This window comes from Ambystoma mexicanum, chromosome 5p (assembly GCF_040938575.1).
Source record: "Ambystoma mexicanum isolate Mex_15411 chromosome 5p, UKY_AmexF1_1, whole genome shotgun sequence".
NCBI lineage: Eukaryota > Metazoa > Chordata > Amphibia > Caudata > Ambystomatidae > Ambystoma > Ambystoma mexicanum.
Window position 1 is genome coordinate 1,158,647,760 of NC_090930.1, and position 27,828 is coordinate 1,158,675,587.

Below are 27,828 nucleotides of genomic sequence, written 5' to 3' on the forward strand. Positions count from 1 at the left end.
TGCATTTTCATTTCTTGAACTGTTTGGAAAATACAAAATTCAACCAGTGGAGAAACACGCAAGCATGATGGTAGCTCTTGTTTGTATGCATGCAAGTTAAACTGATGATCACTCGCTTTGGATGCCTGTGTAAATATATAGTGGTACGCAGTAAAACAAATGACTTTCCTCGCTAGAGCAAACTGGTGACCACAGCAAGCGGGACTCGGAGCTCGAGTGCGACAAGCCTCCCACACCTGTGAAAAGAACTTCGAGGCAATCTTCCACCAGTGCAGAGAATGAAGCAAGCGCTCAAGAACGCAGGAAGTCACAGCCCAAGCCCGGTTAGCCCTCTACAGTTTCATATTTCACCAATGCAGGGCAGAAGAACTGGCATGACACATTTTTTACCTGAACTCAAAAACTCTTAAAAACATTTCTCTAAGTAAACCTTCATTACTTTGTAGCAAAAATGAATGTACCCCTTTCCAGACATCGCACCCTGATATTCAAAAGGAATACAGAGTGTGTATATTTACTTTTTGACTTTAGTTACCATTGACTTATGTAGACGTGTCTTTTTTTTCTTTTAATAAAACAGAACACACCACCAATACTGAAATGCATTCATAGCTCAGCTCAGTCATGCATACATTCCATAAGGGCTGCACCCTTTACACAAAGGCATTTTAGTAATTGGGTATTGATAATGCACCTATACAAATATCTTCTGACTGGTGGGTTATTATGTTGATATGTATTTTGCCCATGCACATCACTCTGAAGTATGTCAGGTAATGTTTAGTAATGTTTAGTAATCTTGTAGTATGAATTCTGGAAGCTTCTGCTCAGTTCAGGATGCTCTTGTCTTGGAATATTTTCTGGTCTGACTGAAGAGTCTTTTGATTCTCGAGCCACCTCTTTGTTTGCAGTGTTGTGTTACGGCTCAGATCTTGAGTGGTTCTGAGAATTTGTTAAACTACATTTTCTAAAGCAACAGAAATGATGGTGTCTCCCTTATTATTGCAAACTATTGAAACACATATTTTGGCAATTTGTGTCTAAATGTTTTTTTTATAAAGGAAGTATAACTTTATTCTGTCACAGGGGCAGTTTTTGGGAAGGTAGCAGGGGAATACTTTGCTCTGGAGCATTTAGCACATCCTGGGAATGGGTGCTTGACAGTAAGGAAGCAATTATTTCACCCTGAAAACCAGCCTTTAAATAGTGTGTGATTGCAGTAATAGAAATGGGTCCTTTCTGCCAGTGTTCAGTGCCATATGTAAGGGAGGCATGGTATCACAAGTATGACACTGACACAAGAGGTACAAGTTTGAAAAGCTTTATTAAATTTGTGGGGTTTGGAAAAACTCCTACCTTGCCCTTTAGTTATGATGGGAGTAGTCGCTACCATCAAATAATAAAGAAAACACAGTCCTAGTCAGTCTATGTCAAATCAAAAAGGCCTATAACGGAATGTCCGAAGGAGTGGCTGCCACCTCTACGGAGGACATCTGCCAGGCAGCAATGTGTGCTTCTCTGCACATGTTTGCTAAGCATTAGTGGTTGGACAGGACACCTACTTTGGTAGGGCAGTCCTCCAGAGTTTTCTGGCCTAGGTGGTGTCCTTGCTCTCCTCCCTCCTCCAGATGTTCGTACTGCTTTGGGAGTCTATCATATTTGAGGAATCCGTGGGTGGAAGGAATTCGTTAGAAGAACACATTTGTTAACTCTGTTCTTTCTGATGGATGTTCCTCCCATGGGATTCCTCATTGCCCTCCCTACCTGCTCCTCTTGAAGGATAGCTACTACAGCATTGATTCCACTGTCCCTCAATATCAGAGTGCTAGTGAACTCCTGTCACAGGGTGCAGTGCCTCAGTGTATATTAGCCCAACAGCGCGTAGAGGCGGAAAAGATTCTGAAGAGCATCTATCAGAAAGAACATTACAGAGAGGTAAGTAGTTTGTTCTTCATAACGAAGGTTGGACGCACCTGTAAAGTAACTATCTCTCAGGAGAAAGGCAAGTAGGGCAGCTTGACAGAAAGAACTTGAATCTTACTGTGACGATTTGGAGTCCGCTTCAAGCGAGAGCCAAATAAATAGCAGCACCAAAGTTGTAGAACAAAGAAGAGAGTGCAAATCTGGCTCTCTGCACCAGAAACACAATTACGTCCAACAGCAGTTGTAAATTGATTTGGTCACCGGTCTTCGAGCAGAGAGAGAACCTCCACAAGCCCTTCCGACAGGCCCCAATCCCTATGTATCAGCCTCTCAGCATCCAGACTTCAAGATTCAGGGTGCTGTTTTTGAGATGAAGTACCTGCCCACTCCAACTTCAAGAGGCGTCAGGGAGAACAGGTTGCCTTGTCCAGTGGAACCGGATACCACATACTCCGAGCCCAGTCTCAGGACATTCAATTCAAGATCATTGTGGTCCTGAATCTCTAAAGCTTCATGAGAATCTGTGGGATGATGGGAATCAGTGAAAACATGTAGAGGAAGACGAAATAGCAGTCTACCAAGGATGTGTCCCCCTGTGCCCCTCTTAGGGGAAATTCCCTGGAGCAGAGGTGTTTGCACTCCCTGTTGACACTGAGGTGAACAGGTCAGCCTGAGGGGTTCCCCCAAAGGTTTAAGATTTCGTAAGAATCCCCTGGCACAACTCCCACTCAAAGGAGACTGAGCCCTGGCTGATCAGATTATTACCAACTATATTGGTTGCCAACCGGAACATGTAGTTTTCTAAAACCACAAACACATTTCCATTGCTTCCCTGGACAGGAGTAGTGACCCTGCACACCCTCCCTTGTTTCGGTAGGGCATTTCCACCATATTTTCCATCTGAATAAAGGCACTTGTCCCCCTCCGATTGAGGGATAGAAGGCTTTAGGGCAAGCTTGATCTCCCACAGCGCAACCAGGTTTATGTGTAACCTGGTTTCTGCTCAGGGCCAAGTCCCACACACTGTGTGATCCCTCGGGAAGCATCCCCAGCCTTTTAGGGAAGCCTCTGTTATGATGGTCACCTTAGGCCAAGGTTTCCAGAATGGATCGCCTGCCGTCAGGTTGTCTCTCTAAGCCCACCATGACAGATCCTGCGCAACCCAAGCAAAAACTTTAAGGTGGTCTGACAAGCTGTCCGAAAACTGTGACTACTGTGACTGGCGGAGCCATTGTAGGGATCTCATCTGCAGAAGAGCCTCTCACACCAGAAAATGCAGGATGCCATCTGACCAGAAGGCCAAGAAAAGCAGAAGCTAGCATGAGTTCTAGTTTCTGGAGTGTTGAAACTATCTGTGATATGCTGAGAGTCCTGTCCTCTGGAGGAAAAGCCTTTCCGAATGAGAATCCAAGATTGCGCAGATGAGTTGGAGCTCCTGAGACGGTGTCACCTGAGAATAAAAAGCCCAAACTGTGAAGAAGGTGGCACATGCGTTGAAGGTCTGATATTGCCTGCTCTGGAGGGCGGGCCTTGACAAGCCAGGCCTCCTAATATGAAAAACACATGAATGTTTTCCCTGCTGAATCAAGCTGCCACCCTGACATAAGCTTTGTGAAGACCCTTAGTGCACAGAATAACCCAAAAGGCACCATGCAGAACGGATAATACACCTCGGCAATCGCAAACCTCAGTTACTTCAATGCCTTGGATGGATTGGGCACATGGAAATAAGCTTCATGAAAATCTAGTGACGCAATCCAGTCTTGAGTTATAGGGCCTGCCGAATCTGGACCAGCATCACCAGCTTGAAACCTGTCCCACCTCAGGAACTAGTTGAGTAGTCTCGGGTCCAAGATGGAACGCAAGCCCCTTTCTTCGACTTCCTCTCTCCCTTTCGGCAACTGGCTTTGTAGCTGCTTTTCCTAGCAGTGCTTGTACTTCCTCCAATGGGGAAGGCTCTGCAAAGGGGGGTCGCCACAACCAGGCGATGGTCTGGGAGTTTTTTGAAAAAATGCAGAGAGTACCCCTGAGCACTACTACCGGAAGGATCCAGGCGTTAAGTAGTGTCTTGGTACTTTCTAAAAAACCAGGAGCTCCTTCCTTCCACAGGCAAGGAACTGAGTCGAGGAAACTCAGAGGTTTCTGGGTCGACGTACCTGACGGCACAATGCCTCTTTTGATTTAGAGCTTCTGGGCCCTGTGTCCTCTATCGGGTCTGCAGAAGTGTCTCTGGACACCCTTGGCAGTTGCAAAATGTGCCTTTGCCCTTTGGGAGAATGACTGGAAAGGGCTGAAACCATGGCCCATGCTAAGGGTGAAATTTGACGCGAAAAAGAAGGGTTGTGTTGAAGTCCGTTGGGTGGCTTATCGCAACCACTTTGCCATAGCCTTCGATGTTTTGAATTTCTCTGTAGAGTCATTGGTCTTTGTTCCGGGTAGCTGAACACTGCCCCCATAGCCCGGACCACAGAATCAGCCGCGTGCAGCCGTGTCTGTAGCACCTGGCTTTCAGACAGAAGTATTAATCCCTTGGAAGGCCACACTACCTGCCATGAAGATTTTCTTTCCAAACTTGTCTAGCTTTTTAGTTTATCGGTTTGGAGGCATAGATGATGGAAAGGTCGAGGGCTTAGCGGCTGCTCCTGCCAGAACCTCCTCACTGCCAAACCCAAACTCTGGGGTGCGGTATGTCTCGAATGACAAAGTGGATCAACTGAGGCCGTCTTGACTTTTATAGCCAGTTCCTTATTCACTGTCTGCACTAAATAAGGTGTCTGCCATAGTGTCAGGACTGAATCGGCCCTGTGTTGGAGTGTAGGGTGTTCTCTTTCTGAGACCCTTTATGTAGTATATCAGTTAAGTCATAAAAATGGGCCGTTTAGACAGGGCACCAAGTCACAAGGCTTAGACTACCTTTTAAATAGTTTGGCGAAACGCTGCATTCAAATGGTCATAATGGAATTCCTCCTCAATTCCCACTTCTGGAGCTGTATCCACCCCACTTGCAATATCGTAAATGTCTTGCATTCATTAGAACTATCGGATGCATAGTAAGTTGTATCTCTCAGAGGAAGTGGGAGGAGAAGTAGTCGGTGCAATGGCCTTGGGTTCTGTAGTTATCGGCTCTGATGCTGAGGTTTTGCACCCTATTTTCTTTTTAGGAATGGGAGCAGAACTTTTTAGCATATGGTTGCTGCCATTTCTCTCTGCTTCCAGAGGCGCTGTGGGACCTTCCTTTTTCATCAGCGTTGAGGTTGGAGTAGTTCACTCTGACACCTTTCGAAATTGTATGGAGCATCTTCTGTCTGACTTTTTCCCTTTTCCCAACTTAGGAGGCAGCTGTTAGGGCATCTCACTTTTATTGTGTGCCGAAGCTGATGAGGATTGGCGAGAGCCACTCCCGGAGTGTGAGCTTTTATGATGTTTTTATGGTTCTTTTTGGACCCTTTACGCTTATTGGAAGAATCTTTCCCTGGCGTGGGAAGGTCTGACGCCCTCCTCTGAATAACAGCTTCTGGAGGAGGTTTCTCCAATTTGGCTTTCCGTAATTGATTCACTTTGAGGTTCATGGCTTGGCAGGACCCCCGCTCCGAAACGACATGGTCGGCCCCCGTGCACAATGTGCAAATAGTGTGGGGGTCGATAATAAACCTTTTAGAAGTACATTCCTTGCTCTGTTTAAACCTGAAGCACTCGGAGAACCCGACATCTTGACAATAATTCAGAATAAAAAGGAAGGAAATAGAGAAAAACTTTTCTGAAGAAGAGATTGTTCCTGCCACAGCATGCTGAGCGTGCAGAAATAGAAATGTAGGCACAAGAGTCGAGGAGAGCTACGTCAGAGGGAGCGCCTGCCGTGGGCACATCTCGCCCTAGAGAAAAATGTTCTGATGCCTACTGCCACGGCAGGGAATTTCTAATATGAGGAATCTGTGGGAGGACTCTATCCATTAGAAAAATAGGCTGGGGTCATGATTACCTAAAGTGGCCCTCATCTGGAATCTGAGAATTGTAATGTTTTGCATATGTGCAGTAGTTATGGTTGATGCATGGGCCTTATTAGCCGTGTTCCTGGGGAGGAGGCCCAACACCAATCTCTGTCATTGCATTTACATTTGCAGGGTGTCACCCAAGCTCTGGAGTAGGCTCATCCTGAAAGTGCACTTTTCAGGGCAGTAAGTGGTGTGACGAGGGCAAGGGTGCATTTAGCTCTGCTCACATTTGGCCTCGAAGTCCTCCTCCACTGCGGCAATGGTGCAATGCAAGTGTTGCATGCGAAGACACACACACTCTCTCTCTCTCTCTCTCTCTCTCTCTCTCTCTCTCTCTCTCTCTCTCTCTCTCTCTCTCTCTCTCTCTCTCTACTCACACTCTTTCTCACTCTCACTCACTCTCTCTCACTCAATCTCTCTCTCTTCCCCCCACCACCCCTGGGCGGGAGGAGGGTGGGACAGGGGAGGGAAAAGGGCAGTTGGATGTAACAGGAGAATAAAGAAGGTTGAAGTCAACCGCGTATCCTTGCCGTGAATGTTGGAGAATGCGTGAGTGAGCCCTGCCCAACAACTGGCACCCAGCAGTTTTGAAGGGCCTCTGTGCCCAGCTGTGTCCGGGGCCTGCGCGCCTGTGGTGAAGAAGGGCCTGTGCGCCCAGCAATTTCGAAGGGGCCATGTGCCCAGCAGCATCCGTGTGCCTGCAGTGAGGTAGGGCCTGTGCGCCCGGCAGCAGAGACGACGGAGGGCCCATGCGCCCACAAAGGAAGAAGACCTGCAAATTCTGCGGCGAAGGAGATCCAGAGGAGGACCAGTGCGCCCACGACGACAGGAACCAAGAAGAGGGCCCGTGTACCCACAACAAAAGAAAACAAGAAGAGGCCTGACAAGGAGACAGAACGCCGGCACAGAGAACAAGGAGACAGAACGCCGGCACAAACGGATAAGCGACTCCGGCAGGGCCGCAAAATCACGGCGAAGTGCCCTAGCTGCCCCAACCAGCGAATATACCCACAATAAAGACTTCACTATTTGGGCAGGAAGCCCGTGAAAAGTATAAACAGCCCGTATGCCGTCAGCAAACCCCGGGGAAGTGCCCCCAGCTGCCCCAACCAGCGCATAAACCCACAATAAGGACACCACAATTTGGGCGGGAAGCCCGTGAAAAGTATAAACGGCCCATAGGCCGTCAACAGGACAATACAAGCCGCCGGGAAACCCGCGTAGGGGATAAAAGGCCCGAAGGCCATCAACATAACACCCGTGGCTGCCCCAACCGACGCATAACACGGCTAACAACAAAGGCACCCGGGCGAGAAGCCCACGCATAAAACAAACAGCCTAGAGGCCGTCTGCAGTACAATCTGGGCGAGAAGTCCACGTCCCGGACATATGGTCCGTAGACCATCAACGCACAACAGTATCCTGAAAAAAAAAAGAGTAAGAAGCACAATAAAGACCCGCAAAAAAGAGACATACAGCGCACCAGTGACCCCTGCGCCACCCCAACGGCAGCCAGCACCACTCAGGCCCATAACAACCGCCTGAACACCGCTACCTACCCCTACAGAACGTCTACACGCCACCTCACTACCAAAGGCAACCATGACAGACCCAACACAAGCAGCTGCGGACACAGGGACGCCCCCAGCCGTCAACGCCAGCCTTACCTCACATGCCAGCCTCATGAGGAGACCAAGCCCACTCATACTCAACCCACACCATGACCAGAGCCAACGCTGGGAAGAATGGGTCGAGGAATTTGAAGACTTTGTAGGTGCCATTGGCACGCAAGAACCTCCCAACAAAATCAGTATCTTTACCAACGTCGCAGGGAAAGAAATTAAGAACATAATATGCACGATCTCACCACAAGACCATGCTACCTACTCGAAACTTCTAGAAGCCATCAACGAAAAGCTTGTCATAACATCCAACCGTGACTATGAACGATATACTTTCAATCAATGAGCCCAGCTCCCTCATGAATCGATAGGATTTGTCATCCGCCTCCAAAGAAAAATCCTAAAGTGCGACTTCGCTAACTTTAACGACGATTAAGCAATCAGACTGCGCATAATAGAAGGTTGCATATCCTCAATGTTTAGGAAACATCTTCTGAAAAAGCCTCTTTCCCTAAGAGAAGTACTGGACTTGGCCAGAGTATACGAGCGAATCGACGTTCAGGCCGAAGCCATAGAAAACCCCAAAAAGGGTGACATCATTGCAGCTGTAAGCCCCTACACCCGATACCCAAACTCGCAGAATAGACCTACTCCCAGGTACCCCGCACAACGTACCCAGAATGACCGCCAATGCTACCACTGCAGGTTTGAATACCCACACAGAGGACCGTGCCCTGCGATTGGCCAGCAGTGTTTAAGATGTGGGCAAGAAAACCACTTTCAGGCAATGTGCAAGGAACAGCTCCCTGAGGCAGGCCCGATCCACCAACAGACTGCTAGTCGAGCACCGGTGACGCACAGGGAACAGGACAAAGGACCTGGTGAGAGAGGACTGACCTATCCCACGAACATCTACCAACGCCCAAACACAGTGAGAGCACTTGGAGGACTACACATTGAACCTGACAGGAAAGATCATGAACTCTATGACGTCCGTCAACATGACCCTGTGCAAGTCCCTGCGCAGGAGAGAATGTACACGAGGGACCTCCTGCCACCTCACGAACATGACAGTTGTGTCCTACCCTTCCCTCAAGGAGCAGACCCATATGCCAACTCCCCGCCAAGATATCAACAGGAGGAGATGCACCAATTCAAATATTTACAGGACGGTTACGACAGGGAATATGTCCGACTCCTCAGCATCGACATCGAGGACACACCAGCCCCCAGAGTCACAATACAGATGGGAAGCACCAGGAACCAATTTGTCGTCGACACAGGTGCGACTGTAAATGTCATGAACGAAGAGCTATACCATGACATCCCTACCCTTTACCCCCTGAGGAAGTACAAGACACACATCTTCCAGTGGGGTGCAGCCCAGCCCATGACGTCCAAAGGACAATTCCAATGTGACTTGACACATCAGGATCTCACGGTAACCTCCACAATTCACGTCATAAGGAGCCCCTCTGTAGGCCGCTGCCTCCTCAGTTACCGAACGGCCAGAGCCCTAGCACTCATTGACTTACACTATGATCAATCTGAAGTAATAAAAGGACACCCATCAGAACGCAACACCATCATGTCAATAACATGCCGGCCCCTCGCAAAAGAAGACCTCAAGACTCAATTCCCCAAACTCTTTGAAGGAGTAGGCATGCTCATAGACTCCGTTGTGAAAATGCACATTGACACAGATGTCACGCCAGTACCTCAACACCCCCGCAAGATGGGCTTCCACCTCCAAGCCCAAGTGTCAAAAGAAATCCAACTCCTCCTCCTCAATGACATCATCGATAAAGCAGAAGGACCAACACCCTGGGTGTCCCCCATAGTGATAGTGCCCAAGGACAACAGATGCCTACACATATGTGTAGACATGCGCATCCCCAACACCACCATTCAAAGGGAGAGGCACCCTGGCCCAAGCCTAGAGGACATGCTTATCAGACTAAACCAGGCGACGCATTTCTCAAAACTAGACCTCAATCAAGGCTACCACCAGCTTGTCATCGACCCAGCCTGAAGACCAATGACCACCTTTGCGACACACGAAGGGCTGTTCAGATATAAACGGCTCAATTTCGGCATTTCTTCGACCGCCGAAATATTTCAGGAGACAATCAGGCGCCTAATATCAGCTGAAATAAATGCCCTAAATTACAGCGATGACATTCTGATCTTCGGGAGGGACCAGGAACAACACGATAGAGCCCCTCATAGCTGTCTGCAAGATCCTCCAAGAGGCGGGATTAACACTGAATGGACCCAAATGTGACATCAACAAGACCAGCATCAGATTTTTCGGACACATTATCTCAAACAAAGATATAAAAGCCGACCCAGACAAGATGAAAGCAATCACGGATCTCCAAGACCCCACGACAACCGCAGAACTGCGCTCTTTCCTAGGGATGGCGGGATACTGCGCGTGCTACCTCCCACACTATGCCACCATCACCGACCCACTTCGGAATCTCCTAAAGAAGGACCAAACATTCCTCTGGGGTCCACACTGCCAAGCGGCATTCACAACCATAAAAGAGAACCTCGCCAACCGCCGACAGCTGGCATACTTCCATCCAGAGTGGCACACCATCATCACGGTGGATGCCAGCCCAGTGGGCCTCAGAGCCATCCTAGCCCAAACTGACACCAAGGACAACACACGACACACGATCGTGGCATATGCCAGCCACGCCCTGTCCCACACTGAGGGAGCGTACTCTCAAGATGAACGGGAAAGCCTAGCAGCGGTATGGGCCTGCGAGAAGTTTCACCACTTCGTAATTGGCCGGAAATTCACCCTTGTAACGGACCACCAAGCACTCCTCTCGATATTTGGGAACCCCTAGGCAAAAATGCCTCCCCGAATTGAGCGCTGGGGGATAAGACTACAAGAATATGACTGTAATAATCCACAAGCCGGGAGGAGAGGCCAACCCAGGAGACTACCTGTCCAGGCACCCACTGATGACCGGTGATGACGCCTTAGCCCATGAAGCCGAAGAATACATCTCATACCTATCCTCCAATGCCATGCCGCCGACAATATCCACAGCAATATTTGCAGAAAGAAGCAAGGCCGACCCGACCATCAAAGCCGCCCTACGCCTCACCCGCTCCAACAAATGGAGAGAGTGCCAAGAAAGAGGAAACGGAGGGGAGGGGGCGGACAAGAAGGACCTAGACCGACTAGCCAAGATACACAAGGAACTGGTGGCCACGGACCAAGACTCATTGCTATGTGGAAGCAGGCTAGTGGCCCCAAAAGACCTACGGAAGAAACTAATAACGCTATCACATGAGGGCCACAGAGGGATCGACGAAAAAGATCTTAAGAAATCACATCAGGTTCCCTTACATGGACACCGTAGTAGAGGACATGCTGGCACACTGCAGACCCTGCCAACTAGCGGCAAAATGATCAACCCCGAACCCCCTACAACCAAAGACACTCCCAGTGAGACCCTGGCAAAAGACTGCAATGGACTTCTATGGACCCCTGGAAGAAGGCGGATACCTACTTGTAATCATTGATGAATATTCATCAAGCAAACACCGTCAACATCATTCTGTGAAACGGCGCCCATCATAGATGAACTATTCAGTGAATGGGGCATCCCCAACATGGTCAAGACAGACGATGGATCCCCGTTCCAAGAGCGCGAGTTTGCCAAATTCGCAGACCACCTTGGCTTTCATCATCAGAAGGTCACACCACTCTGGCCCCAAGCCAATGGGATGGTGGAACGATTCATGGCCACTATTAAACTAACCCGACAGAAAGCCCTAGCAGAGCAAGTACCTCAAGCGCAAGCCATCTGCAGCATGCTCCGAAGCTACAGAACACCGATCACGATGCGAAGGGAAAGGTACCAGCCGAACTAATGGTGAGATACCGACCGCGAACACGCATCCCCCAGTTGGAAGACTACACACCAGAAGAAGACGCAGTCATAAGGGAACGGGATGCTGCAAAGAAGAGGAAAGCCAAAGAATGGGCTGACAAAAAGAGAAGGGCAAAAGACCCCCAGCTAGAACCTCGAATCATCACGGCCATAAAAGGGCCCATGATAACTGCAGCCGGGGAACCAGGAGAGATCACTAGGAATGCGTCATTCTTCAAAAGGTTATACCTCGCTGATCAAGAGACACCAGAACTGGTTGCCGAGGACCCAGAAGAGGAAGATGACACAGACCCCCAAGTAGAGGCGATTGGCGAGAGCAGAGAGTCTCCAGGCAGGGTCCCTCAAAATCAGATCCATGCTGCACAGATTATCACAAGTGCAATAGGATAGTTCCATTCTTCCCGACACCCCTTAATATGTTAGTCTCCTCTTGTTGCAGGACGTTAGATCAGGCTTGTCATGACCATGCTAGACTGCCTTCCATATATCTCTTTAGAAACCCAATACATGTTCTCAAAATCACGGCCCATGAGTTAAGGTCTGCAAAGGGATCAATGCTGTGCTCATGCCAGATCTTAGAACTCTTAGCAAAGCACCCTTTCAGAACTCTGGGCAATCAGGCTTTCATTGGCTAGTTTTTAAGAGCCTTTGCAATAAAAGATGCTTTTCCCACTGTAGCTTTGAAAAGGCTTTTTGTTTGCATCAAACATAACAGTCATTCATTAAAACAATAACCCATGAAGGTCTGTGGAACGTGTCAAACACTTCAGAATTTCCTACACAGAGTGCGTTTTTTGTTTCCAAAATTGTCCACAAATCATAAATAGCAGCGTGGTTGCCATTTTCCTCAGTCTGTGTGCTTCTTGTTTTGCTTATTCCTCTGTTTTCCATGGTCTGCTTTTTCTGCTTTTCCCTTTGTCACAAATGAATATCTGCAGCTCTGTTAGTGATTCGTCAATGGCGCCACTGGGAGATATTACCTTTGCAAATAGATGTAATTTGCATGCATTGCATGATGTCGAATTATGTATCCAGTGATTGCATGATTGCCTCAAATGGCTATGTCATTCTCTCTCTTACAATTGTCAACAAAATGGGACAGTTGTCTCTTATTTATCATTGACCGCTACTTCCGTTCAAATCCCAAAAAAGTCCCCTTGGATTTGGAAGATGAAATATGCTTTGTTTCAATGTTATGCTGCCTCATATCACAGGCTACAGAGCGCTTCTTTCACGCTAGTACACAGGTGTAAGAAAACCCGAATGTGCTTTGTAATGTACAGTTCTCAGCCTTTTCCAGTTTTAATGCAAGGGTAATTGACCATGAAACGGTGTCCCAACTTGAACTTTGTAGTGAAGGGCATTTGACGGCATTGATACTGGGGAGTCTCATATCCTCTATACGTGTAATTGCAAACTGAACATGTGCACAACCTTGTGAGCTGGATACGTGAACCGCAAAGGAGAGACTGAGATTGCAGACGTTCTAACTTCACAACCAAATCGTGTGCCTGGCAGAATCAGGATACGTGATGTAATGGTACAACTACTTTAATGTTAAGGTACATGCTGTGAAAACGAGCACTGGCAATGCAAACAGTTTGGGCTTTTGTGTGCATAATACTTAACACAAGCCAAAACGGTTGGCTGTGCCAATGCTTGTTTTCAACATGACTTCAGTGAAGGACAGGGAGAGTGCTTATAAATCGAGTGGCTGAAGGGCACACCAAGTTAAGGCATTTTTATTACACCTTTAACAGGTTTACAATTCCAATTATGTAATTAACTCTCAGAAGGATGCGTGAAAAAACACTGGCAGGCACTCCAAGTCCAACGTTTGATGGTAAGACTTGATTAAAGTGAGCTCAAAGAGTTCCCACGAGAAGGTGTTTTGGGCAGGGGGGGGACAGGAACTTGTTGGAAATGGTTTAGGGATTAGCATGGACATGGACGGTTAACGGGTGGGCAATTAACCAAACAACACCTACAGGCTGTGTGCCCCTCCTCAAATGCCATTCCTCCCTATCTGTACTCGAACACAATAGTTTCAGATTATAGCCCAAACAAAAAAAATTACGGGGGTCTGCAATCCATCCTCGATCTGCAAGTACTGAACATGTACCTGTACAAAAGCAAGTTCAAGTTAGTCCCTCTTTCTCAAAACCCTTTGTAACCTGGACCTTCAAGGCTGGCTGTTTTCCCTGCAAGTTCAGAATGCCCACTTTCATGTGCCAAAGCCCTGGCTTCAACCTCTCACCAATCCCCAGGTTTTTCAACTAGCGGTTGTCTTTGGTGGCTGCTTTATCCGGATGAAATGGATTTACGTTTTTCCCTACCTGAACAATTGGTTCATTCGAGCACACTGTTCAGAGGTGGTGTCAGCCCACCAGTACCACACTTGTTAATGGCTGCACCCTTTGGACTTTCACCCAGGTCAGGCTGTATCAGACATTCTAATCCATTAGGGCAGTTCTGGACATGTGCTTGGACACATCCGTACCACCTGAAAACCATGTCCTCAGCATTGTTCACTTGCTAGTTGTATTTGTGCAAGTTCTGGATCCCAGCCTCTGTCTTTCCCTGTCGTTTTGATCCAATAGTCTCCCCTCCTTCATCTTTCTGGTTCTGGAGGCCTAGTTGCACATGACGTTACTTCAATTAAGCTTTGCTTTCAGCAGTCTAAGTTCATGGGCAACGAGACAAGACTTTATTTCAAGTCTCGAGCAATGCGTCACCGGATTTATTGTGGTTGGCTCTTATGAGACAACATACTAAAGGAGGAGCATTTTTGGCATCCTTGAACGCAGTTGATAGTGGCCACAAATATCTCTTTGAAGGTCTGAGCTTCTCCCCTAGTCTATCTGATAAGTGGCATGTACCCCTATTCCCATGAAGGTGATGGTGCACATCAAACTCCTGGATCTGTGGGTCATCAGACTGGACCTTGCTTTTGTAGAGTATCATGCTCTCAAATTGTTGACATCCTTCACAAAGTTGTGAAATCCTTTGAATGTTTACCTTTCTTAAATTCTTAGAAGATAGGCAGTAAACCCCTTTGGCCAAGTACAATGGGCTGTGTCCTACCACGCATTCCTCATCTTTGATCAATATCTTCCAGCTTCATCTGCTTTGGAAAAAAATGTTCTCGACAGAGGGTGAGGTGCAGTAACGTCGATTAATCAATGTCCCTCGAAGGCCTCCTTCCGATGGTCGTCATCCACAGTATATGTAGCATGGGTATTACCAAAATTGACCTTTTACAATTGACCTTTTGTCCTAATTGACCTAATTATAGTGGTCCTAATTGACCTTTTACACAATTGTCCTTTATATCATTTTAGTTATTTTATATATGTATTGGGTTGGTTTTGGATTATAAATAATATAAGGGGATTGTGTGGGGGTTGCGGGGGCTTTTGTATTAGGTGGGGGATTGCAGGGGTTTTAAGCAAAAAAAAAGGGGGTTAGGAGGGACCCCCCTCCAAAAAAAAGTGAAAAAACAACAAACAAAAAAATTCGATCATTTGACCTGTCGACCTTTTGGTGTCGACCATTTGTCCTGTCGACCATTTCAATTCGATCATTTGTCCTACAACCCAATTAGTATACATCCGTGGCACGCGCAGCACCTGTTGGCTTCAGTTCCATTTTTGCTGACACAGCTTTCGCTTCGTTAGAAATTGTGGCACGCTTCCATTTGTCAAATAAAGAATGTCATGTCTCCACCATCGACGCCCAAGACTGGTTTTAAGAAGTGTCAGGATTGCGGGCCGAAGATGTCCATCACCGACCCCCACCTCATTTGTCTGTGGTGTCTCGGCATGGAGCATCGTACAAAGGAGTGCAAATCCTATGAGGCCACGACTAAAAAGGCTCTGACAAGTCGTTCACGTCATTCTTCATCTTCGTCCAGGAATTCGAAGAAAAGGCGTCATAGGTCTTCTTCTTCCTCGAGCAGCTCCTCACCGAGAGAATAACATGTCCAATTAAATCCGACTCCCGAGCAAAATGGGAAGATTTTCGGAAGAAGATGTTGAAAATCTTCGAGCGAGAAGCCCCTACTCCCTTGAAAGACCATGTCCCGGTCGCTCTGCATAAAGACGACAATTGAAAGTCTAAGGCTAAACCCTGTGCACCCTTGAGTCTGGGACGCAAGCCTGGCGAACATCAAGAGCCTTCAAAGCTTCGAACGAGTAAAAAGATGTTGAGGACCTTGACGAGTCGAGAGTCCAGCCCTTGCAGGGTTTTGTCGAAGACATTTTCGATAAAAATTAAATCGTTTCCATCATCGCTCTCGACGTCGGAACCTTCGACACCCATATCGAAGCCGTCAACGTCGAAGACTTCACCATTGGCCCTGAGGCCTACTCCGAAGACTTTTTTCGGAGCCATTAAAGGCATCACAAGAGAAATCTAACAAGCCTCTACCACAAAAATATTTCTTTAAATCACTTTCTTCAATCTATGAAGAACATGAACCATCGGATGATGATCAGACACCATTTGGTCTTCAATATGGCACTCCAAATGTGCCAGATGAGTTCATTTCAGATGAATCTAGACTTAAAGTTCGAGGGGATTGGGTCCTCCAACGTATTCCATATCTATGACAGTAATCACCACAGATGTGCTGCTCCGGAAAATCTTTGGCGTCTGCGTCGATACGCCGCCCTCGAGGACCTCCTCCGACGGACAACGCCACTGGATGTTATAAGTAGGACGCAGGACGCCCGTAGCCTCAGTTCTATTTTTTCCACGTACGTGTTCGCTTCGGGAAACTCGGCGCGCCTCGACTCTTTGGAGTTTCTGTTCCTTTCTCGGTTCTTCGAACCTGTTTGTGAACTATTTCTTCGTGAAGATGTCTACCTCGTCTTCCACACTGCGTCCGGGCTTTAAGAAGTGCGGGGACTGTGGGTCCAAGATGTCGGTCACGGACTCGCACAATACCTGTCTCTGATGCCTCGGCGAGGCCCATGACACGGATGACTGTGTCGACTGCCAGTCGCTCAAGTCGAAAGCCTTGCGGGAGCGCAAGAAGAAGTTATCGGTAGGTAAGGTGTCCAAGCCCCGGAAGTTGAGGTCTGTGGGGCTTTCGATGGACGACTCGAGGGGCGACTCTCCGTGTCGTCGTCAGAAGTTCAGTGGGTCTCGGTCCCGGAGTCGGTCTCGCCACTCCTCTGCCTCTTCGAGGCACTCCCGGAAGCGCCGTCATCGGTCGCCTTCCCCGTCCTCATCCGAGGACTCCGCCCGTCGGCGGGTCGCTTACCCCACCAAGCATGCAACACCGGAGGAATGGGCTTCCTTCGGGAAGAAAATGTTGGCGATTATCGAATCGCAGGGCACTGGTCCGTCCGCGCCTCCGAGTGGGGTCGGTCGTGATCAGCCGAGAGACGCCGCTCGCACGCCTTTGGGCTCGGGTGGTCGGCACGATTCGCGGGAAAGGTCCCGCTCGGAGAAGAGGAATCGTTCTCGGCATGCCCGGTCCAGGTCCTCGACGCGTTCAAGACCGCGTGAACCTGTGAAGTCTCCGAGGAAGACATCGACGCCTGTGGCGCCGGGGTCGTCGACGGACTCTCTCGAGGCTCCGCCTCCGAGGAAGTCGTCGACGCCTTCGGCGCCCAGGATGTCGAGGGACACGCTCGGGGCTCCGCCGTCGAGGCCTGTGTCGATGCCGTCGATGCTGTCGGCGCCGCGTCTGTCGTCGACGCTGATTCTCTCGATGCCGGCGCCGATTCACTCCCTCCCTCGACGTCTTTCGGGGCTGTGTCGATAGGGGTACCCCGTGGCTCGGGGAAACACCTAGAAAGGCTCTGGCCAGTGTCAGCCATGGCTTTGGTTCCAGTTCTGTGCCTTTTTACCGCCATCTGGAGTTCCTTTCAGAGGTGGATGAGGGCTCTGATGATGGCATGGTGCCTGACACGGTGCCTGACGGGATTCTTTCGGGCCAAAGCCAGTTTGTTGACCTGAGGCAGTCCCTGCATGATGCTAGTGGGCTGGACACCTCTCTGGAGGTGGAGTTTTGTAGGCCTGAGCCTGGCACTCATGCCGATTCTTCGTACCGGTGCCTTATGTCACAGGTCACCGAGTACTTAGGATGGTCTGCTCCCCCAGGGGAGTTTGTTCATGATGACCTTACAGATATCCTCAACATTGGTCCACCAACTGACCTGGTACTGCTGTTTAATATGGCTCTACAGAGGAGGGTGGCGGCGGCTTGGACTGCTCCGGAGTCTCCCGGCAGTGAGCAAGTCTTTGCCGCGAAAATACCACCCAGCTAGTAGTGACCCCTGCTACTTGTCCAAGCACCCTACTCCGGAGAGTTCGGTGGTGCAGGGGGCTCCGGCCCCGGCAAAGCAGGCATCGTACCCTACCATCCCTCCTGATAGGGACGACAAGCGTTTTGACGGCTGGGCAAAGAAAGTGTTTTCTGCAGGGGGTATGGCGCTTCAGGCGGCCAACTCCATTTGTGCCTTGTCTCGTTTCACGCACACTCTGTGGAACTGTGTTTCCTTGGCGGCTGAACATATTCCCGAAGGGGATGAACCGGATGGTTTCCTGGCCATGGTTCAGGATGGCAAGGATGCCATGTGTGAGGCCGTTCAGTCGGGTTTGTACATGGCAGATTGCGTCAGCCGGTCCTTGGCGGCAAGCACCGTGATACGCAGGTTTGCGTGGTTGCGGAAGTCGGAGTTTGCTCCTGATGTGCAGGCCCGGCTCCTCAACATGCCTTTTGAAGGGGAACATCTTTTTGGCAGCAAGGCTGACGAGAGCCTTGAGAGGTAGCAGACCTCAAAAGCTGCAGCAAAGTCGTTGGGCGCTGCAGTTCGACATCCTCCGCCTTTTCGTCCTAGGGCAAAGCAATGGAGGGGAGGTTCCTTTCGTTATTACTCATCCTTTGGTAAAGTGAGAGGAGCTGCCAGTCAAAGGGGCCACCGTAGGAGTGCCAGAGGTGGAAAACAAGGTACTCGAGGTGCCAAGGCCGCTCAGGCTGTTGCCTCTTTGCCCTCAGGCAACGCCGCAGGCGCTTCAGCTCAGTCATGAGGCCATGTCCCCTGGTTCGCCGGTTGGGGGAAGGCTGGCGCAGCATCTTGCAGAGTGGCGCGCCATTACTTCAGATGTGTGGGTTCTGGAGATCATAACCCATGGCTAATGTCTTCCATTCCGGCAGTGGCTCAAGACAATCCACCGGGGAATCTCTCTTTGAAGAGTCCGGATCCGCTCCTTGTGAAGGAAATTCAATCCCTGCTGGAGAAAGGCGCCATAGAACTGGTGCCTGTACCAGAGAGGAACAAGGGATGGAAATCAAAAAATAAGGGGAATTCCATCCCTTGTTCCTCTCTGGTTATTATTATAAATTAAAGGAATTTTAAAATAGGAACACTCTTCAGACGAGCGCTTAAATATGGACAGCGCCGCCAGGTAACCTTTAATGGTACCCACTTGAAGGCCCCTGTGGGCCAAAGAAAGCAAAAAAGACAGAACCATGGGAATGTCACATGTAAAAGGATCCACATTCTTAACCCTGCGCCAGTCGCAGAACTTACGCCAACGGCAATGGTCCAGGGACTTAGTTGCGGGCCGTCTGGCCGAGAGCAACACCTCCATCACATCTTCAGGGAGTTCCCAATCCTTATACCTCAACCTTTCAGAAACCAAGTGTGAAGGTTGAGGGATCGGACCTCTGGATGGAGAACCTGACCCCCCTCCCGTGAGAGCAGATCGTCTCGGTAGGGAAGACGACGTGGAGGGCAGATGGACAAGTCGAGAAGGTCTGGGTACCACTTCCTCCGGGCCCACACCAGAGCAATGAGGATCATCCGGGAACCGAACCTCCGTAACCTCTGCAGTACTTGCGGGATGACGGGGACTGGAGGAAACGCGTACAGCAGTGGGAATGACCACTCCACCACGAACGTGTCTCCTAAGGCTCCGTTTGGAGGAAATTCCTGCGAGCAGAACCTCTCGCACTTCCGGTTGACACTGGAGGCGAAAAGATCCACTTGAGGGGTCCCCCAAAGGGTGAAGATCTCCAGGAGAATCTCCTGAGCCAACTCCCACTCGTGAGAGATCGCGCTGTGCCTGCTCAGAGCGTCCGCTGTCTCGTTTTCGTCTCCTGCCAGATTAACTGTCGAGATCGAAACTTCCTGCTGGATTGCCCAGAACCAGAGCTGCATCGCGCCTCCATGCACAGAGGAAGTGACCCTCCCCCCCCCCCTTTTTGTTGAGGAGGTAGGTTTTTGTTTCGGGTCCTGCTGTTCGGATTGACCTCTGCCCCAAGGGTCTTCACCAAGCTCATGGTAGTGGTGGTAGCGCACCTCAGGAAAGGGGGGATTCACGTCTACCCCTACCTGGACGATTGGTTGGTCAGAGCACGCTCTCCCGAGCAAGTCCTGGATCATCTGTCAGTCACCTGCCACTCCCTCCACAAGCTGGGCTTCTCCCTCAACTTAAAGATGTCCCATTTGACACCTACTCAGAGGCTCCAGTACATCGGAGCAGTGCTCGACACCTCCCCGGGGCAGTGTTTTCCTCCCCGGGTGAGGGCTCGTCACATTCAGCAGATGGTGCACAAGTTTCAACTTGCCCAGGGTCTCCCAGCGTTCGAGCAAGACTGCTCGGCCTCATGGCATCCTGCATTCTTCTGGTGCCAGAGGGCAGGTTGCGGATGAGATCTTTGCAATGGGCACTCAAGCTCCAGTGGTCTCAGTCCTCCGGCAGGATGTCGGACCCTGTTCAGGTGCCGTCCTCGGTCACCCAGGACCTTCTGTGGTGGGCCAACGAAGGCAATCTGATGAGGGGGGGCTCCATTTTGGCTGCCCTGGTCAGAGGTGACGATCGTGACGGACGCATCCCTCACAGGATGGGGAGCTCATGCCAACGAGTTGACAGTCAGCGGTCGTTCGTCTCTGTCGGAGTCCAGACTCCATATCAATCTGTTGGAGCTGAGGGCCGTCAGGCTAGCCCGGAAGGCTTTTCTGCCAACTGTGGGAGGAAAGAATGTCCTGATCCTGACGGATACGACAACACGGTGGCCCTGCACTACCTCCTCAACAAAAGGGGGGGGGGGGTCACTTCCTCTGTGCATGGAGGCGCGATGCAGCTCTGGTTCTGGGCAATCCAGCAGGAAGTTTCGATCTCGACAGTTAATCTGGCAGGAGACGAAAACGAGACAGCGGACGCTCTGAGCAGGCACAGCGCGATCTCTCACGAGTGGGAGTTGGCTCAGGAGATTCTCCTGGAGATCTTCACCCTTTGGGGGACCCCTCAAGTGGATCTTTTCGCCTCCAGTGTCAACCGGAAGTGCGAGAGGTTCTGCTCGCGGGAATTTCCTCCAAACGGAGCCTTAGGAGACACGTTCGTGGTGGAGTGGTCATTCCCACTGCTGTACGCGTTTCCTCCAGTCCCCGTCATCCCGCAAGTACTGCAGAGGTTACGGAGGTTCGGTTCCCGGATGATCCTCATTGCTCTGGTGTGGGCCCGGAGGAAGTGGTACCCAGACCTTCTCGACTTGTCCATCTGCCCTCCACGTCGTCTTCCCTACCGAGACGATCTGCTCTCACGGGAGGGGGGTCAGGTTCTCCATCCAGAGGTCCGATCCCTCAACCTTCACACTTGGTTTCTGAAAGGTTGAGGTATAAGGATTGGGAACTCCCTGAAGATGTGATGGAGGTGTTGCTCTCGGCCAGACAGCCCGCAACTAAGTCCCTGGACCATTGCCGTTGGCGTAAGTTCTGCGACTGGTGCAGGGTTAAGAATGTGGATCCTTTTACATGTGACATTCCCATGGTTCTGTCTTTTTTGCTTTCTTTGGCCCACAGGGGCCTTCAAGTGGGTACCATTAAAGGTTACCTGGCGGCGCTGTCCATATTTAAGCGCTCGTCTGAAGAGTGTTCCTATTTTAAAATTCCTTTAATTTCTCAGTTTCTGAAAGGGCTCACTAATGTGTTCCCTCCGTCACCTTTCCAGGTGCCCGGTTGGGATTTGAACCTTGTTCTCAAGTTTCTGATGGGTGCTCCGTTTGAGCCTTTGCATTCATGCCCTTTGAGACTGTTAACTCTTAAAACTGTATTTTTAGTTGCGGTCACTTCCTCCCTTCACTGTGTTTCATAAGGACAGGGTTGTCCTTAGAGTTCGTCCTTCTTTTCTTCCGAAGGTGGTGTCGGAATTTCATTTAGGCCAGAAGGTTGTTCTTCCGGCATTTTATCCTCCTCCACATCCTGGTAAGGAAGAGGAGAGGCTCCATAGGCTTGATCCTAGGAGAGCGTTAAGCTTTTATATTTCACGCATGTCCAGGGTCAGAGTGGACGATCAGCTCTTCATTGGTTACGCTGGAAAGCGTTTGGGACAAGCTGTGACGAAACAGACTTTGTCTCGCTGGATTATTTTGGCTATCTCTGAGTGTTACCGCTTGGCGGGTAAGGACCCACCGTTCGCCTTACAGGCCCATTCTACCAGGGGTATGGCTGCCTCTACTGCCCTTCAGAGGGGTGTTCCTATTCGTAACATCTGTGATGCAGCCACCTGGGCTTCGGTACATACTTTTGTACGTCACTACTCCCTCGATTCCATCCGGGGGCAGGATCTGGCCTTTGGCAAGGCGGTCCTTTACTCCGCAATTTGATTGGGCATTCTAAATTTCTGTTTTCTAAATTCTTTTCCCACCTCCTTTCATTGGTACTGCTTTGGGAGTCTGTCATAGATATGGAATACGTCGGAGGACCCAGTCCCCTCGAAGAGCAAGTTACTCTCTTACCTGGTAACGTTCTTTCGATGGGATGGTCCAACGACGTATTCCATATCGCTCCCTCCCTACCTTCCACGCTACAGAATTTCTTATGCGATTGCAGCTTACGTTTCCGCAAGGCTTTGTGTGTCAGACTGGCAGAAGACTGGTGGCACACGTTCTGGGGAAAAAACTACAACTGAGGCTACGGGCGCCGTGCGTCCTACTTATAACATCCAGTGACGTCGGCCGTCGGAGGAGGTCCTCGAGGGCGGTGTATCGACGTCATCGACGCAGGATGCAGACGCCGAAGATTTTCCGAAGCAGCACAGCTGTGGTGATTACTGTCATAGATATGGAATACGTCGTCAGACCATCCCATCGAAAGAACGTTACTAGATAAGAGAGTAACTTGTTCATCTCTATGACGAGAAGCCACCAGGGGGGCGCGCTCATGGAAGCAGCCTGAGCGCTTCACTCCCGGTGCAGGGGGCAAATAAGTGGCTTGAGCCCCCACTTGGGACCCCCCCTGGGAGCTTGACTCCTGACCCACCCACTCATAAGGGCTCTGGGCACACCCGCTCCAAAAACCATGAGTATTGGAGCTGCGGGTCCCGAGATCTGCCATCTGTAAAACTGAGCTGGAAAGTGAAAGTACTTTCCCTCCACGTGGCGCTCTTCAGTGAGACTGCTGGTGAACTAGGGATTCAGGGCCACGGCAAGCCCCCTGGACTGCAGAGCGTGAAGGGGACAAAGAGGGATCCTTCCTGCGGTCCTTGAAGGAGGAGGACCCCCATCCTTCTGCCCCCTGCTGACCTGCTTAAGTGGAAACTATAGCGCCCAGGAACACGACAGTGCAGACAGTGTCGTGCCTGGGGACGCTGGCCCTCCGGAGCAGGCCCATGGTGAAAGGAGGTAAGTGGAGCCTACTTTGAGGCCCCACGGACTGCAGTCGGTTGTGAATCCCCCTCCCATCAGGGACCGGGGGGAGTGAGGCAGTCTGGGGGAACTGTTCCCCCCCTGTGAAGAGTTAGTTGGAGTTGGTGGTGAGGTGACCTCCCCCCACCCCCCTTCTGAGGACCCATAACAGTGCTCATTTGAAAGACCAGCAAGAGGTGGGCTAACTGAGCCCAGGAGTGGTGTGCTGAGGTTTGGGCCCCCTAGCCCGGATTAGGGTTGTGTACCCGCCTCGCGATGACTGCATCCCAAGGAAAATCTAACGCCTTAAATGGATTGAACTCGACCTTGGACCCCCCCCCACCCACCCGGCGGACAGTGATTGCCTAGTGCTCACTCTCAGGAACCCGGGCATGACGGGTGAAAATCCGATGTATATCTCATTAAGATGGATTTCTGAACTCTGACCTGGAGGGGCAGAGGTTCAGAAGGCCAGCCTAGTTTCTTGGAACAGGGTAACCTCTGGACAAGCCAGACCAATCAGGGTAGCGATGGAGGTGGTCTAGACTAAGTCTCAAGAGGGGTGAGGGTGACTGAAAGACCACAATGAGCACACAAAGCAAGGACACTTACAAATTACTCCAGACAGGTGTTATATTAAAAATATAGACACATTTATTACAAGGCCTTTGTAACATCGACCATAGCAAAGAATCACAATAATACGAAAGTAAACCAACACATCACAATCAATACAATATATATACAAGACCGAGGGGGAGGTAGGAGCACGTAATATGTAGACCACCTAGATGGGCAGGAAAACAGGCAGTGCAAGTAATCATTAGACCCAGTTCGACATCTGAAATACACCTGACTAGGAGGAAGTCCGAGCCCTACGAAGAGAGGAGCCTTATGCTCAAAAGTACCTGCACGCGCTGGTGCCAATGGACAAAAGAGGGCCTCTTCAAGGATATCAGGCAGTTCAGGAAGGTGAATGAAGCGATGCAGAACAAGTCCCCCACTACTCAAGCAAGGCCTCCAGTTATGGGTAGAGGCAGGGTGAGAGTGCGGGATAGAGTCGCTATTTCGCAACAGCGGTAGAAAAGAAACGGGCTCCTGCGCGAGGGGCCATCGGTTGGGGTATGGACTACTCACCGGTCCCCGACGCAGGCAGACCCAGACTTCTCCAGTTCAGTTCTCATTAATGGCAGGTTCAGCTGCGATCATCAGGACGTCTCGACACCGTGTAGATTCTGTGTAGTAGGATGCAGGGTCCCAAATGCAGCAGACATGCATAGGTTGTTACCACAGCAGGGCAAGACGGCAACCGCGTTTACTCTGGTACGGGCGCACTCGTCTCACTTCAGACCTGGGAATGCCAAGTGTACGAAATTCGGTGTGAGGGTGCCGTGGACGCAGAGCAAGCAGTAGACCAAGTTTCGAGGGCTTCCCCGAAGCAGCGGCAGTGACAGAGCAAAGCACCCTGCGTACGCTGGTCAGCCCACTGGTTGGCCCAGGGACACTTCCGAAGAGGCTTACTTGCAGGGTTTGATGAAGGTGCCGGGAATAGTTGATCCCACTATTCCAATGGGTCGAAGCGCCTTCGCAGACCTTCTAGGACGATCAAATGCAGAGGGGTCTCGCAGGACGACAGCAGCTCAGGGTGCCAAACCTTCAGCGGGTCACCAGCGGTTCCTCGACTCAGCTTCTTGTTGCAGGATACTTGGCTCCTTATCCCTTGTTCGGTGTGAACTCAGGAGATCGACCTGGTAGTGGTGTTTTCAGCCCCCTCTTATCCAAAGTTTCCTTCGCGCCAAAACGGAGAGGACCCTTGGGAGATCTGCTCACAAACACTCACACCATGCATGGACCTATCATGGACAACGGTGGTCCCAGGCATTCAGAACATTCTAGACTCTCTGGCACCCAGGATTGGGAACGGACATCCCAGCCCACATCCTGGAGGCACACACAAGGCATGCAGAAGCCCGCGAAAGCTTTGGGGTTTCGCGGGAAAGTGCATGACCAAATAAGGTTGGCCCTGGGTCGGTTCGACCTGGGGGAAGGTGAAGGGGCAAGACAGTCGGCGGACAGGACAAAGAACCTTGTGGCATGGCCATTTTGGGAGCTAGGCCACCTATTCTTTCCAAACGCGGTAAGCGCGGATAACATGGAAAAAAAGAGTTCAAAACACAAGAGAAACGATAGCTGCCACCATTCCTGTCCGTGACACCTTTGCACAGTTCATAATAAGTACAGCAAGAGTGGCTAGGGCCTTTGGCATGACTAGAGACCCAAGAGCGCAGTAAAGTAAGTTACAGTGCACTCTTGTTTCATGTTGCACAAAAGCTGCAACATGAGGAAAGGACTAAGGGAAACGAAGTCTCCCAGTACTGACTGTCTTAAGGGCATGTCAGTTTCCCCATAAGAATTGAGCGAAAGCCCAGAGGAGTGCAGCAGAAGGCTGCGCTTCTCTGGCAAAGTCTAGATCAGGGTGTAAAACAGCAGCAAAACGTTTGGGGGTTGCCACATGGAGGGAAAATTACATACATTTATGAAATCTTTCCTAACAGTTCCCTGAGCTGCCCCCCCCGGCAGCGAGCTCCTAAGAAGGTGCCTTCCTGGAGGTGCATGGACTCCCCCCTGCCTCTGGGACACGGGGCTGAGGGTGGTTATAGTGGAGGCCCATTGGCATTGGCCTGGCAGACCCACAGTGAGGGGGATTGTTTGAAGGCAGGAGGGGCTGCATTGCAGGCTTCATTGCCCGCCTGGTGATTGACGAAGCAGCTGGGGGATTCCCAGTGAGGTGTGGGCCCCCTGACCGCCAGTAGGGGCGTGTGCCCTCCTCACCAGGCTGCAGCTGGAGAGAGCGTTGTGTCCAGACAGAGGTGCCCAGCCCCTCCTTGGAGGCAATGGACCTTTTTAAATCGGCGCCCCAGAGCTGGGAGGAGAGAGCTAAGGGCCACAACTGGAAGAGAGAACTCTGACAACTTGATCCCTGTGATAAAGCCCAGCACTGTTGGGGGGCGGGGTGGGTTGGTAGGCCGGTAGAGCCCAGCAGACATCGGGGGCATAGAAGTTCCGGGACTCTGGAGGTCTGTCCGGGGTGATAAGGAGTCTGGTGCTCCACACTCTTTGGTGATCTAGTGACCCCATGAAAAGCCACGGCTCTAGGGGTCATTGAGGAGAATTCTAATAATCTGGGGTGTGCCCCCACCTGAGGAAAGGCTCTCGGATACCGGTGCAGGGGCTCTCCCCTACCGAGCTGGTGGGCCGAGGGTTCCTTATGAACTGGAAGTCGAAATAGGAGCGATTTGAGTACACATGAGACCCACGGCGGAGGATTGCTACCCCTGACTCAAACATGCTGGAGGGGGGAGAAGACCCTGTCTCCACGAAGAGAGACATTGCCTCACTGATGGAAGAGATTCGGGGAATGAAGGCCGACATCGGGGGGAAGGTGGACAAAATTAACCTCTGAATTGACAAATTGGACGAGAGGCTGCAGCGGTGGAACATAATCAGTCATCACTGGACACCCTGGAGACGCAGATGGATATGAGGATGGTGGAGTTGGGGAGAAGAGAGGGGGAAATCACCCTCAAAATGAACGATTTTGAGAACCGTGAAAGAATTAACAAACTTAGATTTTTCGCAGTGCCGGAGAGGGAGGGCGAGATGGACAGAGATCTGAGGAGGGTCATACACGACTCTGCCAAAGGTCTTATTTGGAGACGATACTATTGATGAGACAAAGATTGACAGGGTACATAGGGCAGGTGGAGTGGGCAGAGGTCCAAGGTCAGTCTTGGCTCACTCTCACAATTACCCGGACAAACAAAAGATCCTGGAAAAAGCGTGGAGTACGGTTGCAGTGACGTTGTACAATGGGAGAATTACGATTTTTCAGGATCTGTCTTCCCTCACGTTGGCAAAGAGGCACCTATGAATGCCCCTCACAAAATGGCTGAATGAAAAGGGGATCAGATACAGGTGGGGGTTCACGTTCTCCGTCTCCTTTGAAGTGGACGAATATGATTATAAACTGTCCACAGAAGATGATATACGGAGGGTCTCGGAAGAGCTCATGGGAGGTTGGGGTCCACGCCGGAGAGGGAAGCAAGGATCCCTGAGGACAGACAGTGGCGCACCAAGGGCACAAATCGATGCAGGCTGCCCGGCGCAAGAAAAAATTTAGGAAATTAAACTCCCCTCTCCAGCGGGCCCAACTTGACTGCAGAAACCCTGTGCCATGTGTTAGGCAGAAACCTGTGCAGTTCCCTTTGGGAACACTGCAAAAGGTTTAGGACTACAGGTGTTAGCAGTAAACCCACTTGGTAGCAGTCTGTACCACCCAGATTTACCTGGTAGCTGTGGCTGAGCAGTCAGACTTCCCTCAAGAAGAGTTAGGCAGTATGCAAAGTATACACAATAGGCACTCAGACACAATAGCACAAGCAAACACTGACCAGAGCTTTGGTATCAAAGTATATAATTATTTATTTAAAAACACACTGTTTGAAACACTCCAGCACTCTTATTGTAAAACACTCTAAACACAGTTACTATTATGATATATACAACCCTTATTCCTTATCAGACAAGTCTTAGTTAACACCACTTATTTCCAGACAGAGGTGAGCGCTTAACTATAGATGGCACTCCAAGAAGTTCATAAAGAAGGGAGGGAAAAAGACAGAATATGTGAAGATACACCACTCTAAGATTTAGGAACACTTTTAGCAAGGCAG

General features: G+C 50.3%; 1 protein-coding gene across 1 annotated transcript in view; it reads left to right on the forward strand.

Moving 5' to 3' along the window:
* Nucleotides 1–27,828, forward strand: part of CARMIL1 (capping protein regulator and myosin 1 linker 1) — a 1,545,633-nt gene that overhangs the window by 1,501,081 nt on the left and 16,724 nt on the right. Inside the window, exon 38 of the mRNA XM_069613644.1 lies at nt 177–323. Within this exon, the coding sequence (XP_069469745.1) occupies nt 177–323 (147 nt within the window). The remainder of the gene's footprint in view (nt 1–176; nt 324–27,828) is intronic.